The sequence below is a fragment of the Rhagoletis pomonella genome, unplaced genomic scaffold, assembly GCF_013731165.1.
Source record: "Rhagoletis pomonella isolate Grant_MI unplaced genomic scaffold, Rhpom_1.0 Rhpom_scaffold_00001, whole genome shotgun sequence".
NCBI classification, from domain to species: domain Eukaryota; kingdom Metazoa; phylum Arthropoda; class Insecta; order Diptera; family Tephritidae; genus Rhagoletis; species Rhagoletis pomonella.
Window position 1 is genome coordinate 2,861,468 of NW_023458555.1, and position 17,766 is coordinate 2,879,233.

Genomic DNA, 17,766 nt, shown 5'->3' on the forward strand with positions numbered 1-17,766 from the left:
ATACGTTTTGTAATCTGTTTAAATTACCAGTAAAAAAGTAATTAAAACACGTTTCATAGTATGCACAAGTGTAAAGGATAACCAGCCATGACCCGAATTGCGACAAGCTTTGGCTATGTTTTTTAAAATCGATTTGGCCGGCGTATTTACCCTTTCATTCAAGAACTTAATTGGATCAGAACTGTCGAAATGTCGGCTTAACCCTTCTGCATACATTAGGTACAAATTAATCAATTTTAAATGAAAAACCTGACCAGAATTAAAACAATCAAATGGTTTTCAAAATAAAAGGGCCATCTAGAATTTTGCACGCTCATTTATACACCGCGTGGTCTGGTGGTTAAGATTTGGTGTAGAAGGGTTAACTATGGTTACATGAATGGTAACGATTGCGCTACCAGATAAATGTGCAAATGTATGTATGGGAATGAAGTGGCCAATAATGATTTTTTTCTGTATTTAATTTAATATGCAGCGAATGAATTGAATGAGGAAAGAGTAGGCACATTCTGGTAGCATTGCGCTTTCTATATATGTATGTACACATGTATGTAAGTATGTATGTATGTATATGTACAATTTTTGTATTTGTAACAGTATTGGCTGATAGTAATGTAAATTATTGTGGTAAATCATAACATAACTGCTGGTCGTGATTTCTTGAGTTACATATTTTTTGTTTTCATTTAAGTATTTTTCTACTCGCGTCTTTTTTCGCTTAAGCCATGAAGTAGCATACAAAATTAACAGGTATTTGTATTTGTAAATCAAACAACAATGCAGTGAAACTAAAAATAAAATGATTGCGCTATAATTTTGCTGTATTTCTAACTTCGTGTGAATACTTAATGCTCCTCGCTCCTCGTTGCCCGCTATCTATCTTCGTATGCACGGCTGACAAGTTCCAGGCACTACAAAGGCTGGGTGACACTCTGGACATTTTGGGTTTTCACCAAACCAATGTCGATGATCCTCGAGCTCATCGTCTCCGTGCTCGGGTATCTTCAGTTGAAAGGAGTTGTACGAATCCGTAGATAAGTAGCCAGTGCGTCCCATCGGCTCCAGCGGGAACAGATACTCAGGCACGGAGTAGTCTTTGCGCAATTGTGTGATGTCCGATGCTGGGGCAGACACGGTGTCCGAACGATCCGTCGCCACTGCCGTGGTTGTGACTGCCTTTGGCTTTTCAGCGTTCACCTGAAAGACACTGTTTGGCTGCCCCGTCTCTTTAATGGAACGCGAGATAGGCGTGCGGTCAGTCGCACCATTCTCAGGCGCCGCTTTCGTTGGTGTCAATACGTTGTTGTTGGTGTTCTGCGGCTTTTCATCCGTTGTTGCATCGCCGCTGGCGCCACTAATTGTATTGTAATCGATAACTACTTCCGGGTACTCGCGCCCATCTACGCCTATTGGCGGATCCAGCTTAGGTGGTTCGAGGCCGTTAGATGGTGCTTTCCACTCATAGTAGATAGGCGGTCCCTGTGTAGTGGCAGTATCATGTTGAACGAATTCTTGGTAAGGTGGCAGCAGCTCCTTGGCTGGTGGCTTGGCGTCTTCGCTTGCGATCGTGTTCGTCGTATTAATGAATGTTGTCGGGAAATTTAGCCGATTTGTCGTGGGAACGCTGTAGTCAAATGGGGAGCTTTCCACCTTTTGCGTGGCAGTTGTCGGCGTTTTGGTGGTGCTTACAGGTGGGCGTGGTGTGGGCGGTTTGAAGCCTTGTGCTGGTGTGGGAGTGCGCACGTCCTTTGTGCTTTGGCTAAAGCTGTTCTGAAGCAAATTGTTCTGGTTGCGGCCGCCAAAGCTCGGCGCTTTTGTTGTGATGCCACGTGCAGTAAAGGGTTTGCCTGCTAGAGTAGTGGGCCGGTTTGGTGGTGGTACTGGAGTTGTAGGTGTGAATTTGGCAAACGCGGGCGAGGAGGTGAATGGCGTAGCCGGGGAGGTACGTACTGGCGTTTTAGTGCTGAGCGTATCGTTCTCGTTATAGACAGGATAAAGGAATGGAGGCTCATATACCTTCGATGGTACTTTTACAGCCGCATCCGTGGTAACTGCAGCGTTGTTGGTAGGTGTGAGTGGTTTGGTTGGCGGGAAGATGCTTGATGCTGTGCTAGAGACTGTGGGCGCGATAGCACGGAATGAACTGCGGCTGCTTTTACTAAAGGAGTTCGACGATTTGCTGCTTGTTTGCTCAGATGAATTGAAATCGGCCGAAGTGTTGTAGCGCGTGCTGTGACTCGTTCCCAGATCTTCGTGCTCACCGGATTGGATGCGCTGATGTAGAGCAGCATTGTTAAAGCGGTTGGTTGGTTGGCTACGCGGATCTGGCTTATTGGATGGTAGCGCGGTTGTCACCTTTGGACGAGAGAAGCTCGGCTTTGTTGTTGGTGGTGGCGTTGGCTGCACAGGTTTAGGTACGAACCGGACATTGCCTGCACTAGTTTGTGAAATGGTATCATCTGAGGTCTGTGCTTCGTAGGCTGGCGGCAGTATAGTGCGGCTAGGCGGTGGTATTTTCCAGTGCTGTTGGCCAGGCGATGGTTGTGCGGCAATATTAAATTTGTCCTGTACCTTTTGAGTGTTGATGTCTTGAATTTGATTCTGAGCCGCAGGAAGTTGCTTATATTGGTTTCTGAATGACTCGCCAGAGTAGTCCGGCGCATAAGGACGATCCAAGAGATCTGGACGTGGTGTGCGCAAACTGTTCTCCTCATCATTTACGAACGGCTTGTCACGTTGGCCTGCAAAAGGGTAAAGTATTGAAATAAGATTTGGACATTCTACGCTTCATTATATGTATTATTCGTATGTATTTTTCTATAACTATTTATAACCGTGTATCGGCCTCTTCTTACTCACCAATCAATAAGTTAGCTGCATAATTGCTTTCTGCCCGTGAGCAATTCACCATATACCAGTGATCACAGATCAACATGCGCTGCTGGAAAAGCGTAGTATTGGGACAGGAATAGCTGAATTGGCGCCCCAAGCCATCGCACATGTGGTACACCTGTATGAATATTGGATTTTAATTACATAATATTTATTTGTGGCAGCAATGCTTAAATTGCTGACAAAGTAATTGTAAATGCATGTGATCAGCTTATGGCAATTTTGAGAGCATAAATAAACTCTACAGAAATGAGTATGTGTATGTACCTGACATCCGGTTTCAACATCAGCATAATATCCGGCCGGGCGTCCAGAGCAGGAGAACGAGGTTTTATCAAACACGCGATGTGCGCCGATAGCATTTTCACTCTGAAAGTAAAAGCATACAATTATTTCTTAATAAAAAGCGGAAAAGGCGCTTGCTAAATAAATAACTGCTAGACTTGCGAATTACTATGTTCATATGAATATTTAGCTAAAGCTGGCTAAGCTTTGAATACGTGCTTAATAAAGCCTGAGTATATTTTAGGAATTCAATGGAAGATTTTTAATGAAATCCTGCAATGGCTTTAAGGTACTCTAAACGGCAAGCCATTTTTTGCGACCTTTGCAAGGCAGGAAAGGAACTGTCGCTCCTACGTAAGCGGTGTAGGCATTAAAGCAATCCCTCCTTCTACCCTGGAAACTTCTCTCACCTGGGACGACTTTCGCATTACTTCAAGGTAGAGAATCCAGAATGGATCCTAATTGATCAGTATCAACTCTCCCTGCGTTCTGGACCGCTATGTTTGAAGCCAGCATCTAGCTATTGGCTCGTCTTTGCTTCGTAAAAAGCTCAGGGCGTTGCAACTGTTTGCCAGTTCACCGCTCATTTATACGGTTACATTTCCCGATTTTTCGATCCAAGGATACTTTGCAATGGTTAGGCATTAGAAAATACAAACTTTGATCTTGGAATTTCCATTTATTTCTTCCGGAATTTCACACCCACCATCTGCTTAGCTTTTCTGGATTATTAGAGAGCCAGAATAAGTGTTCTACAAGGCGGTTTCTTCTAGTCCCTATTCTAATTAAATATGTGTGATAATAATGATTTGCCACTCGTTGCATCTTGATCTAAAGTGATCAGCTGGGTAATCGGTAATGTGTAAGCGATACGGACTGCATGGCTCCGTGTCAGCCTTGGGAAGAGGATTCCAGTTTATAACATCCGGCATAAGTAAATATCTAAACAGATGGCTAAATCATTTGGAACGAAGTGTGAGCTGGAGTCAATTGCAAAGAGATGGGCATTAGCATGACTTTAAAACTGAAAGTGGATCAACTATAAAAATACAACCACGCATAAAAGTATTTTGCATTTTTTTAAGATATTCGAAATGTTTTCCATGGTAAATTGCTTTCGTTTCTTAAAGCATAAACAGACGGCAGCGTTGATCCGGATCAACTCGGGAATTAACTGCAGTTGATCCGTATTAAGTCCGAGTTAGTCCGGATCAACGCTGCCATCTGTTTAAGCTTTAAAGCTCATTCTACAACAAAACCCATATAAATTAAGATTTCAAAATTTGGAGAAGATTAAAGAAAACTCGGAACATTTTCATGAAAATTTCAAACTTTTTAATCCGAAGAAAGTGCTCAACACCGTCAGCAAAAACAATATGAGTCTGCAGTTTGGTAACGCATTTGATTTTAGCATTACAATGCAAGTTTTAAGCGGCTACAAAATCGCGTTGATTTCTGATAATTATTTTCTTTGGTGACGCATTTTTTCACTTTTCGATATAAGCACATGAATTTCTTATAGAAAAAAATGCGCAAGACCGTTTGCAAAGAAAATTTTGAAAAAAATCAACGCCAGTTTTTATAAACTGCAGGTGTTATATGAAAAAAAAACCTCGAAAGTCGTCAGAAAAAATCATATTAAGAATCACGCCGCCTAAGGCCGAGGCCACGCAAACAGCGGCAAAGCGGTGAGCGGCTTAAAATTAAAACATATGATATACTATTGAAGTGACCACGCAATGAACGGCCTGTGGGCGGCATTTCTGAATGGTTGGGCGGCGCGCTGTTCAGGAATAAAAGCCGCTCACCGATCAGCCGCTCATTGCATGGCCTCGGCCTAAAACTTGCACTCTTGCTTAAAGAACGAACCGTATTTTTATGAAAAAAAAAAAAAAATAAAAAATTTTGCTTTACAAACCTTGCAAATATTTAACAAAAATCATCGTGTAGTCATTTCTGCTCCCCACTGTACGTACTAGACCTAGGTGATTCGAGAGCAGCAAACGTTTCATGCTAACAAAATCGTGAGTTGATCTAAAATGATTCAGTTTTGAATGTCGCATCGGATCACTTGCACAGTCTACAAGAATTCCTAGCATCACAATACCGATAATGAAGGGCTTATGTGTACCCGGCTTCTTCTTGGCACTGTTCATTAAAAGCTGATGAGATTTGCTCAATACAAAGCTACATATATGTAGGTGCGAATACTTTGCATAAGTGCGAAGCGTGATCATTTCTATCAGTTACTTGTTTTTTGGCATAAAATTATCATACGAGTATAGTCTTGCCACTAGTTTTTTAAATGTTTGCCTGCCTCACTTTCTGGAGCACTAATTGGCTTACCCATTATAAACAAAACAAATGAATTGCAGGGCAGTGCAATCGTCGGCGGGTGACAATAACTAATAAAAATTTGATTGATACATTTTCGAGATATGGATCGATTTCATAGATGTTCTTTGTAAGTAAACATACATAGGATGAAGTGAACGAACATGTTGCGAATTGTTCAACCGACGAGAGACATGCTGTTGTTGTAAGTATGTAATTTATGGACGTGCAACAAAGAGCCAAAAGCGTACAAACAAAAAGCACGAAAGTATGCATCACATGCAAAATGCCAATGTTGCAGCCCAATTACAACAAACACAGTACTCGTACAACAACAGTGAACGCTTGCCCAACAGCTACAAAGAAGACATGCATATGTAGAAAGATCTAAGATGAAGCAGGGGAATAGTGACAGTGAGTAGCTGTTGCGCGGAGCGGGCAATATTTGATGGGGAAACCGTGGATGTTTTGTGGTAGCAATCGCAGCTCGCGAGGCCTGAGTATATTTTTTACTTCTTTTCGCGATGTCGCTACTATTTTTCTTTGGATTCTCATTCTTTTATTTTATGTGATGGTGGAGTTTATGTTGCGACAAAGTGGCTGATGTCGGTCCGTATCATCGCTAAGCAAAGTTCGCTGTAATCGTTAATGGAGGTATACTATATTGTTATACCTTTCATGAACTGGAAATAGTATTAGAGAATTTTTATTACAATTAATGTCTGGCATAGCTCCATTTAAAGAGAGAAAACTATTGTTAGTTTTAGATAAAACAGAAAAACTTTGTATCGATCTCTGTGCACTTTGATGTAGTTATTTTAAAGAATTGAAATATCAATTTGTTTCTTTTTTAAATGAAAATATATTATCCAATTAGAGTAGTCGCACGTTTGGTTCTGTTACGTATGCAGATGCGCTAGTAATTCATATAATCAAGGATTTCAATACATCCAGCTTATAAGCATTCGAATCTCGTGCACTTTCGATGGTGCTTATATCCGGGAATACTGTAAAAAGGTCATAGTGAAAATTTATTTAGTACAATATGTAACACTCACACGACTGAAGTTAAATTTGCTGATGTTTACGAAAGGTATAAAGACTTCAGCATAGCCGAAGATGGCGCTGTCCATACTTGCTTTAACTGATTACGGCGTCGTAATATTAGAATCAAAATGTATAAAATAACCGCTGTTAGAGTATCCGCACAGCTCTTTACTGATAAATCTGCTAGGAAATCAATTTGGAGGTGTGTAATTCAAAACGAAAAAGTACAAAACTCGAAAAATAAAATTCTAAAAATAGGTTCCATAATTTTAAGTAAATATAAATTTTCAAATGACTCATATTTTAAAAATAATTACACACTTTAAAACTTTTGATTGGCAAATATGCTATCACTTCGGGAACCATTATTAAATATGTGTTGAACGTTTAGTCAACTGGTTGTCAAACATCTGCTTTTTTGCATGCTTTCGTCCGCTTCAAAACTCGAAATAAAGAAACCCATTGTCCATCGGCCCAAATTTGGCTTGTGTGATGTGAAAATAGAAAATTTCAGGAGCAAAATTTCAGTTTCACAAGTTAAACAAAATGTGAAATGTACCTTAGCCTTATTAATTTACAGCCATTTGAGTGAGCTTACCGCTGCATCTGTCATTCCGTTATTGGTTGGGCAACGGCCATTGAGCCATAAGGGGAATGGTGCCTAATCATTGACTGTCACGTTGCACATAAGTGAGACTTTGCAAAACATGCCAACTCATATATATTTTTCACTAACAAAAAATCCGACATAAGGGCGTTTCAATGCGTGACTGTAGAAATGTATGTACGGAATTTATAACTTAACTTTTTTAAATTATTTTATTTATATGAAGTTTTTCTATTCATGAAATTGCAAAAAATAAAAAGATAAACTATTAATATTATGGATAGGGGAAAGTAAGCTTGGGCTGTAGAATCTATCGATTCATTTAATGGCATTCGATCAGTAGCAATAAGGGATATTTGCAGCTCTCAACAAAAATCACACAAAATATTTGTCATTTTCTGTTGCTTTAAAAAGTACTTTACTTTCGCTGTAAGATTTCTTGAAGATATAAATCGAGCCCCAAATGCCAGAAAAAGAAACGTAAGCCACATTTTTTCGAAACGTTTTCTTTACGCAGAAAAGCCCCTGGGGCATCTAGATACATATATTTTTTTGCATCCAAAATTAAACTTTGACAAAACGGTCGCTTACGTTTTTTTGCGGTTAGGGATCCAAATATAGGAGACTTTTTTCTTGAGCGCTGCAAACTGATTAAGGAATTTTTGATAGACGAAAATTTATTTTCCATTTCTTGCCTCTTCTCTGCTGGTTTAAAGGGGGATCTATTTTAAAGTCTCCTCCGAACCGTAACCCTTGCATACATACAAATGTAGATATTATTCTGAGCTCCAAGCCTAATTGGAAAATAAATATGGAAGAGCTTCACATCGTCACACAACTACAACGGCTGCACATTTTCGTTGAAGATTTGGCTGCAAATACGGATGATGTTATATCCATCTCAACTGATGATTCAAAAATGCAGTCGAAGAAACTTAATGTTTGCAAGTCTTTTCGTCTGCCAAACGACTGCAGCATCTGGTTGTAATACTTAAAATAGCTAGGCTTTCGCCGGAAAAGCCGTTCCCTTCATCTTGATCCAAAGAAATGAAAATAAGAATCTTACGGAAATAGCTTTCTCGAACAAAGCAATATCGGGGGTGACTTTGAGATGCCAATAAATGAGGCAGACAATACCATCACCGGTCAGTGTTTACATTGGAGAAATATATAAATGCACCATAGCCGAAACAAATGACTTATGAACCAAACGGGCATATGTTGGGAGACATTAATGTCATGATGGCCGCAGTTAAATAGGAAACAAACTGAAGACCTTCTGAAACTCACATTGCACAGATACTCCAACGACGGCGAATGCCAACGATTTTTCTCTAAGAAGAGAATGGGAGAGGATTCAAGTGAAAACTTTCTGTGTCGATATCCGTGTCGAGGCGACTGGCATCACTCTTCCTCACCAATGTGGCAGAGAGAGTGGAGGTGTAACTCTGGAAATCCTTAATTTCAAATGGTTAGCAGGTTAATGGAACCCCACTATCACGTGACAATCACTATTGATAACCTGTGTTATAGTGGAAGTATGGAACTTTCCTAACATTTTCTATAAAATGTTTAACCTTTCGAGAATTTGTTCTTGCTATTTTACAGATAGGTTTAAAATGGTTGTGGGATATTACAAGAGGAATAAATCAAAACCATAAAATATCAGAAGTGGTGTTATCATTTTCGCATATCCTGCTAGTATATTTCAGGACGAATGGATAAGGATTGAGCCAAGAGCTTGTGGGAGCAAATCAAATTTTTGGCAGCCAATGTCAGTTACGTGGTTTTACAGAATGCCGATATGCGGTTTTGTATTTTAAACGACGATATGTATGTATGCAAAAAATAAAAATTGTGCGCTTGTTTCTTAAGTCTTTCGTTTCAATTTTATATTTGGGTAAACATATAAAGGCTAGTTGGCTATCTCAGGCTTGTTTACGTAAGTTTGTATATTAAATGACACATTCGGAAAAAATAGGTAAGTACATATCTGTATGTACACTCACTAAAATTGTTAGTGTGGAATTTCCTGCAATAGTCGCATTGTTTTACTTATAGCTTCTTTAAGTGTTTTAATTCACTTCATTTCAATAAAATATTTTCTTTAAAGGGATTATTATTTTAATATTTTTATTATCCACACATCGAGCAACAGAAACGTTGATGTCATTCTTGATAACTTAGATTTGCAGCAGCGACAGCATAGCAATACAATAACAACACAAACAAGGTATGCTACCAACCTTATTGGATGCGTACAGAAGCCAAGCCTCTGGAAATTCTTCTTTCAAATTAGAATATATATAGTTACTCGCAAATGCCTGCATACTTGAACGAGTAATCACCACAAACAATGAGCAAAAACAAAAGCAAAACAAAGCTTATAGAACAACTGGAACTATTTAGCCTTGAACTTACTACAAAATAACTTATTGCTTTTGTTTTCCAAGCTTTTTTTTTTTGGATTTTGCAGTGTTCTCGGTGCTGCTGTGACGCCTGTCATCTGTTCACTCGCATGTCAAATGTGGCGGCCGTTTGTGCCACAAACAAAAAAAAAAAAAAAACGCTGCCGCTGTTGGTGGCATAAAAAGCATGTGACATACATATATAAGTATTTCTACCGCTGCATATTCCTAGGGCGATAAACTTTTTTTTAGCAATCGATGTAAGCACTAATTGTGTGTTTAAAGTTAAAATTATTCGCTACTAACTTACCCCTTAACTCATTTTTTTTTTCGTACATGAAGATTATAATTATTAAGGTTTTTCATAAACATACATATGTACATATATTTAACCAAACAAAGATATAAACTGTTGCCTTAAGTCAGCCATTCGGCGTTAAATGCAGCTCATTTATTTTCATAATGATTATTCAAATAGATGTTGATAAATTGTTGATATTATAACAATATTTTTACTGCATCGTTGCATTTATGTGTCAACGACTTGTTACAAGGCAGCTACATCGGTATGTACATATGTATGTATGTCTGAGTATGTAGGCACATACATACATACATAACATCGTGTCGCCTCGCATCTCATTAATCTGGCGCTTGGGGTTTTGCTGTTTTTGCCTTGCAATGCGCTGACCGCCGTGTAAACTTGGCCGGTCAATTTGTCATGCGTTTTGCTAAAGTCTCACAAAAATGTATGTAAGTGGAGAATCAGCGAATGACAGTTTCTTCTAAATGCAAAAAAAAAAAATGTGGTCAATGCGACTAAGCGCTTGCATATATGGCCATACAAATATAACTATAGGCATTTATATATAAATATGTATGTATTTACGAGTATTTGCTTAGTTTGAAGAGCGCTTCAATTGTTCTCACCTTTCGTTTGTGATTGTGTTTTTTTGAAAAGATTCTGCTGCATGCTATCTGCATTCCGATAATTATCGTTCTGACAATCATTATGTTGACATGCTTGATGTTTACGGTTCATCTGCCACTGGTACTACTAGTTGCCTCTCATTTATTTATAACTCTTTTCTATTGTTCAATGTTTACCTAGTTTTATTTTTTCGCAACCAGCTGATTGCTTAGTTTTATGGCACTTCAATTGTATTGACGCTAGCTTTTAACGACCATTGAGTAATTAAAATTTTGTGCAAAAACACCCTAATGAACCTTTTTGCTTGAGTGTTTATTATAATTGATGAATTAATGAGCTACTTGACATGAAAAGGTTGTCAGCGACTAATTTATTATTTACACTCGCTCGTACATACATAGTTGAGAAATAATTTACTTGTAAAGGTTTTTAAATTGAGGCATAAAAATATTTTCACAATGCAGGTTTGGTTTTTTTTGTGTGCAAAATTGAGGAGAGTTTCAAAATCATATTATTTTAAATAAATTTATTTTAACCGTTTCACGACCTATATGTTATGCAACAAATATTCCTAAACAATTTCAACTTCAATTAGCTTATAAATTTACTTGCATTTCTTACTGCCATCGCTATTGACTATTTTCCGCATAATCAGCAGAGAGAAAGCTGAACGAGTAAATCCTTTCGAGATAAAATGCTTTTCCACTAGGGCTGTGGGTTCTATCCGGATTTTTTGAATATCCGGATATTCGAATATTTGTTTCAAAAATCCGGATAGCAAAAGGGAACTGATATTAACCGGATATCCGACAAAAATACGCATATGAAACAGCAGCAACCCAACTCGTAATAAATTCTAGTATACCAATTTTAGCATTTAGTATAGAAATATTCAATTCAAATGCGCCTATATTAAAATGAAGCGTTTTGCATTTCACGGATGCTTTTTCATAGGTTAGGTTAGTTAGAAGCGGCTGCCTTCTTCCAACGTAGGACTTAGTTCCAGTGGGTCCTATGTGATACCGATTGTGAGCTCGAATTCGAACCCGTCCGCTCACCTAGAAGAGGAACAAGTTGGTTAGGTTAAGAAAGCACGAGAGTTCGTGAATGCCTGCTTCACTAAGATTGGCGAGACAGACAAAAAGGTGGTGGTGAAATGAGCGTCTTCTCGCCCACATGAAGGCGGGGCAGTGACAGAGATAGTGCTCCACACTCGCGATTTCGTCCACGTCGCGACAACTACGGCAGAAGTCATTGGTCGGCAAACCCATTCTGCTAGCATGCCTTCCCATTAAGCAGTGGCCCGTCATGATAACGGTCGCCAGCCTTAGTAGCAGGCAGTGACAGAGATAGTGCTCCACACTCGCGATTTCGTCCACGTCGTGACAACTACGGCAGAAGTCATTGGTCGGCAAACCCATTCTGCTAGCATGCCTTCCCATTAAGCAGTGGCCCGTCATGATAACGGTCGCCAGCCTTAGTAGAGGGCGTTTTAACCGAATTAGTGCGTCGGATGCTTTCTTGTCGAGGCTGGGCCAGATTTGTCGAGCCGTCCCACAGGTGTGTTCTTCCGACCATCTTTTGTTGGCCTTCTCAACGAAGTATGTCCTGAGCCGTGTCTTACAGGTAGATAAACAAAATAAAAACTAGTTTCCATGCTGCCTGCAATGGGATTTGAACTGTAACCCTCTGGAAATTAACAAATTGCGGAAAGCATATTTGGGCATTCACAAAATTTTTCTTAATATTACCACGCGTTCTTTCTCTCAATGTAGTCTTTAGTTTCAGCGCAATGTTTGTCTGCCGCTTCAAAGTCAAAATTTGGAAAAATAATTAGTATGTATGTTCGAATAGATCTCCAGCAGCAATTATGGGGAGAGTAACGAACGATTCTCTAGCAAATTGAAAGATGTCCAAAAAAAGTACGCCAACGTAAATTTAGAAAAAACAAGTTTTAAGTGCAGCTAATCGGAATTTCGTTTAGATAATAGCATAAAACAGAAACCATAAACATAAAGCAAAAAACAAAACCAACTTCAATTCCCATATACAAAATATAAGAGTATCGTTAATTTCTGATCCAGGGAACCAGTGACCGGATCTAAACCAAATATTGTATGGGACCACCTCTGAGGTACCATCTTTCCTTTAAAAAATTAAGAATCATAGAAATCGGTCCAAAGTTATGCGGTAACATACATAAAAAAAAGTATTCCGACGAATAGATAACCTCCTCCTTTTTTAAAGTCGGTAAATCATTATTTGCTTACTTCCCAAACATTTGAAGTTCCAATTAGTAATTTTAAACTTAAAAACCATCACACAAAATTCACAGTTATCATTTTCATAAATTGCAAATAGATTATTTTAATCAGCTGTTCTTCATGCTGGCCATATATGTAATACTGCAATAGTAACCCTGCAAAAAATGGGACTAATCCGGGATGACTCCGGGAGCAATCGCAAAGGAGCATGCGACTAATACCACTTTTGATCTCTTTATATGGAATGAACTGATCGCTTTTGTTCGAGCATGTCCTATGAAGAGACTAATTGTTCACCATTATACCCGAACAGGAATAAAAAGCGACTAGTCACTTTTAAAAAATAAAAATAAAAATTTGCACCAGCTGAGATTCGAATCGGGGTGCTCAGTTTTGTTAGGTGCATACTCTCTCTGTGTGCCAACGCCGCACATGAAATTTCATTGACTAAGTGCGTACATATCATTAAATCGTTAATAGTACCCGTTAGAGATGAGTTGGGGACTAATTGATCTCCAATTATACCCAGAAGGGAGGAGTCGAGACTAATTGACCCCCATTAGTACCCGTATGAGACTAGTTGCGACTAATTAATGCCCAATTGTACCCGATTGAGAGTAATCTCGGAATACTCTCTTTAGAGATTAGTCGCACAATTTTTTGCAGGGAATGGCATTAAGTTAACTTCTCAATGAGTAAGCATTCCATAATCAAAGCGAGACAGTCTAGTACCGTTTTTGTGAATGTATTGTGTACGTGAGTGCCGTTTTTGTGTATGTGTTGTGTATGTACATGCATGTATAAACATGTTTATTCATAAACGTATGTGTTCCTTTTCTTTCGTACGTGTTTATTGATTTATCTGTACTGTAATGTTTTCGAACGGTACTAGCTCTTACTGCTGGCAAATTCCTGCAGGTCAAAACTTTTCTAGCAAGAATTAAAATCTTTTCCTTAAAATCTGCTGTCTCTATGTCATCTCACTTTCCCTCACTTTTAAATTTGTTTGTGGCGTTTGCGTACGCCAAATCCTGATAATTTTTTGATAATTATCAGGTTATCGAACAGCCTAAGTATAATGATTTTTAGGCTTTCAAAGCGTTTCCATTTGAAACTCAAAATTTGGAAAACCAGAGGTTATCTATAAATAGAAGCTTGTAAAAAATCCGTCAGCCCCACTGCTTGATAGGGACAGTGCACTTTTCGTTTAACTAAATTTGACTTGATATTAATCCCTTGTTGCTAATTAAAGAGCTAATAAAAATGAGTGTCCATATGTACTACCTTTGTCATAAAAAGAGAAACAAAGGAAACGTTCAATATATAATTTACAGGAATGCAAAAATTTCATATTGGAAAAACACTAATCGACATGTATCACTTTTTTTATTGTCACACCCACTGATTCATGCAACAAGCATTTTAATAAACAATAAAAATTAAAAAAAATTTAAGTCCTTAATATTCAGGTGTGAAGATGATTTTTCAACAATCTATTAAACGATTTATTGTTGAGTTTACGTCACCTCGCGAGAATTTCACCTAAATACTAAAAAAAAAAAGTGTCGGGCTTTATAGGCGCTAATTATTCATTCATAATGCAATGACCTGCAATTCTTTGTTTTTGCAATATTATTAGCAATTCCATCAGCGAATGATTTGTTTATTTATCGCAATTTGTGTTTATTGTCAAAAATATGAGTGGCTTTGTTGGTTTTGTGATGAAGCAAAATATGTAAGTGATTCGAGGGGCTGATACTCTAGATTGTAGCTGTGTAATAATGGATTTCCACTGGACATCCGTGTCACCACTTTAAGAATAATAAATGTTGAGTCTATCTCCGCATGATTTTATATTTTTATTTTTTATTTTTAATGGGAATAGTAAAAGATTTTGTTTAATGCAAGAACTAGTGGAAATTCAGAAAATTTTAAATATTGGCCTTAATTTGTATCTAACGGGTGATTTTTTAAGAGCTTGATAACTTTTTTTTTAAAAAAAACGCATAAAATTTGCAAAATCTCATCGGTTCTTTATTTGAAACGTTAGATTGGTCCATGACATTTACTTTTTGAAGATAATTTCATTTAAATGTTGACCGCGGCTGCGTCTTAGGTGGTCCATTCGGAAAGTCCAATTTTGGGCAACTTTTTCGAGCATTTCGGCCGGAATAGCCCGAATTTCTTCGGAAATGTTGTCTTCCAAAGCTGGAATAGTTGCTGGCTTATTTCTGTAGACTTTAGACTTGACGTAGCCCCACAAAAAATAGTCTAAAGGCGTCAAATCGCATGATCTTGGTGGCCAACTTACCGGTCCATTTCTTGAGATGAATTGTTCTCCGAAGTTTTCCCTCAAAATGGCCATAGAATCGCGAGCTGTGTGGCATGTAGCGCCATCTTGTTGAAACCACATGTCAACCAAGTTCAGTTCTTCCATTTTTGGCAACAAAAAGTTTGTTAGCATCGAACGATAGCGATCGCCATTCACCGTAACGTTGCGTCCAACAGCATCTTTGAAAAAATACGGTCCAATGATTCCACCAGCGTACAAACCACACCAAACAGTGCATTTTTCGGGATGCATGGGCAGTTCTTGAACGGCTTCTGGTTGCTCTTCACTCCAAATGCGGCAATTTTGCTTATTTACGAAGCCATTCAACCAGAAATGAGCCTCATCGCTGAACAAAATTTGTCGATAAACACATTTCGAACCGAACACTGATTTTGGTAATAAAATTCAATGATTTGCAAGCGTTGCTCGTTAGTAAGTCTATTCATGATGAAATTTCAAAGCATACTGAGCATCTTTCTCTTTGACACCATGTCTGAAATCCCACGTGATCTGTCAAATACTAATGCATGAAAATCCTAACCTCAAAAAAATCACCCGTTATATACAAACTTACTTTTCTTACAAATATTACATAGGGCAACACTGATGTTGGTGCGGCAAATGCTAAAGCTGGTTTTCATAGACTTCTTTGGGCTGATTACGAACCCGTAAGTATAAAGCTCCAGGTTTTGAGAAAACCGAGGTCAAAGTGTCGAAAAATCGCGTTTGTGCAATATTTGAAAAGCTCTAGCAGAGAAACAAAAGATGATAGAACCTCCCGATTAAATAAATTAAAGCTAGCGCTCTCGACTACCATTTCCTGAAAATAACATCCCTGCACCTTGACCTGATGGTCATTTATAGCCATTTATTTAACAATAAAAAAATACTGGAAAATTGTGCCATTGCAAAAAAATATGCCAGCATCAGTTTTTGCTGTTCAATAAATGACTTTAAGCGACCTTAGGGTCAAGGTGCAGGGATGGTATTTTAAGATAGTGTAGTTGAAAGTTCAAGCCTTAGTGGTAGGGTTCATGACTTTCTGTTTAATTGCTGGAGCTTCCAAAAGACACTTAAAAGTGAGTAAAAATGTCAGCTTCAACTCTTCCGCTTCTGCTCGCGGTGTGACTTTCCCTTTCGCACATATGTATGTACATACATACTAGAGGGCTGCATTAATTGTTTTGAAAGGGCAATCAAAACATTTTCTAATTTTGCTATACTTCACTTCACTTCCTCAGAGCTTTAAAATACTGTCAAGTCGCGACTACTGCAAATAGTAAATCAAAACTTTGCTTCAACAAAACTTTGCTATAATAAAACATCAAGCACTACTGCAACTACTGTACAGGAATGCAGCGAGTGCAGTAAAGTTCAATGTATGCAGTGTGTGTATATGTTACCTAAACTTAGCAACAGAATATCCCAAAGATTATTAACTTTGGATTCTTTCATAGAGAAAAGCTTATTTATATTAAAATACTAGTTGATACTTGTATCGCGGCGTACTAACACAAAATGACTAACATTGAACATTTAAACTGCTGCCGTTTACTGCACACCCAATTGTTTTACTGCAATCGCTGTACTGTTCCGTTATTTTGCTGTATTTAGTGTAAATCACTATTTCCACTAAGAAAACAAATACCCTAATTGCAGTAACGATAGCCAGCAGCGACACTACACTATTTATTTTGATTGCGAGCAAGCCATGAGTTTCACTTCATTTATTGTCAAGTAAAAGTAAAAACCTTTTGCGCAGCCCTCTAATACATTCATACGTGCATGCGTATGTTTTTATATGTCCAGTACGCTACGTTTAAGTGACTCCACCTCAAGCATAATTTTACCATTTATTTAAACAATTTCAAGCGCAAACTTATTCATTTGCTTTAACCCCATATATGCAAACATACATATATACTAACATAGAGTAGTCACTTTTTGGTGGTTTGCACTTTGTAATTAAGATGTTTGTAGATAAATAGCAACACAACAATAAATCAGTGGTTTCTCCTACTATGTACTAACAACATACAAACATACATAGATATGTGTAGCGTTATTTGTCAGCTGCCTTAGAATGTCAAATGTCAAATGCCTTGCGATTCCCTTCACTTTCACAAAGTGCAACTCACTCAGTCAAGTCTTTTTGGTGCTCGTCTACTTAGTACCTAGTAACTACTATGTAAATATGTATTTACTCGCAAATGAACTGCTAGCGCTTAATTGCCCGCCACTCCAGATTGATGCGATACTGGCATAAAAAAATATCGAAATGCTGAAATAAAACCGAACTAACAATACCGCTGAAATATTTATGTTTCTTGTGCTAAGTATTTACTTATTCATTTATTAGTTATACTGTGCAGTTTGTGATCACATGATGCGACGCGCGGGTTGGCTGGCCGTAGAACTCGTGGCTGCCTCGACAATCCGACTTTTAGTTATTTTAAATGCCAACCATTTTATCAAAGTTTTTTTTGCTTAGCTTGCCATTCATTTGTGCATATTTCGGTGTGTTCTTCAAAATGCATTTATGTACATACATACTTCTTTGCATAGTCGGCCTCTGTGTGATTTTGCATAGATATATACATACATATTTTTTTATGTTTCGCAAATTCTCAACTCGAAGCTAATCGATTTGGTTTGTGTTAAACTTG

General features: G+C 38.1%; 1 protein-coding gene across 4 annotated transcripts in view; it reads right to left on the reverse strand.

Annotated features, from left to right (window-relative positions):
- Window positions 1–311: 311 nt before the first annotated feature.
- Window positions 312–17,766, reverse strand: part of LOC118736412 (uncharacterized protein PB18E9.04c) — an 81,240-nt gene continuing 63,785 nt past the window's right edge. For 3 of the 4 annotated variants that reach the window (XM_036466509.1, XM_036466528.1, XM_036466516.1), the window contains 3 exons: window positions 3,160–3,261; window positions 2,860–3,010; window positions 877–2,741 (listed from right to left, as the gene is read on the reverse strand). In XM_036466509.1, coding sequence (XP_036322402.1) covers window positions 877–2,741; window positions 2,860–3,010; window positions 3,160–3,261 — 2,118 coding nt within the window. Of the gene's footprint in view, window positions 2,742–2,859; window positions 3,011–3,159; window positions 3,262–17,766 lie in introns of all 4 variants that reach the window. The other variant, XM_036466524.1, reaches the window with a different exon arrangement.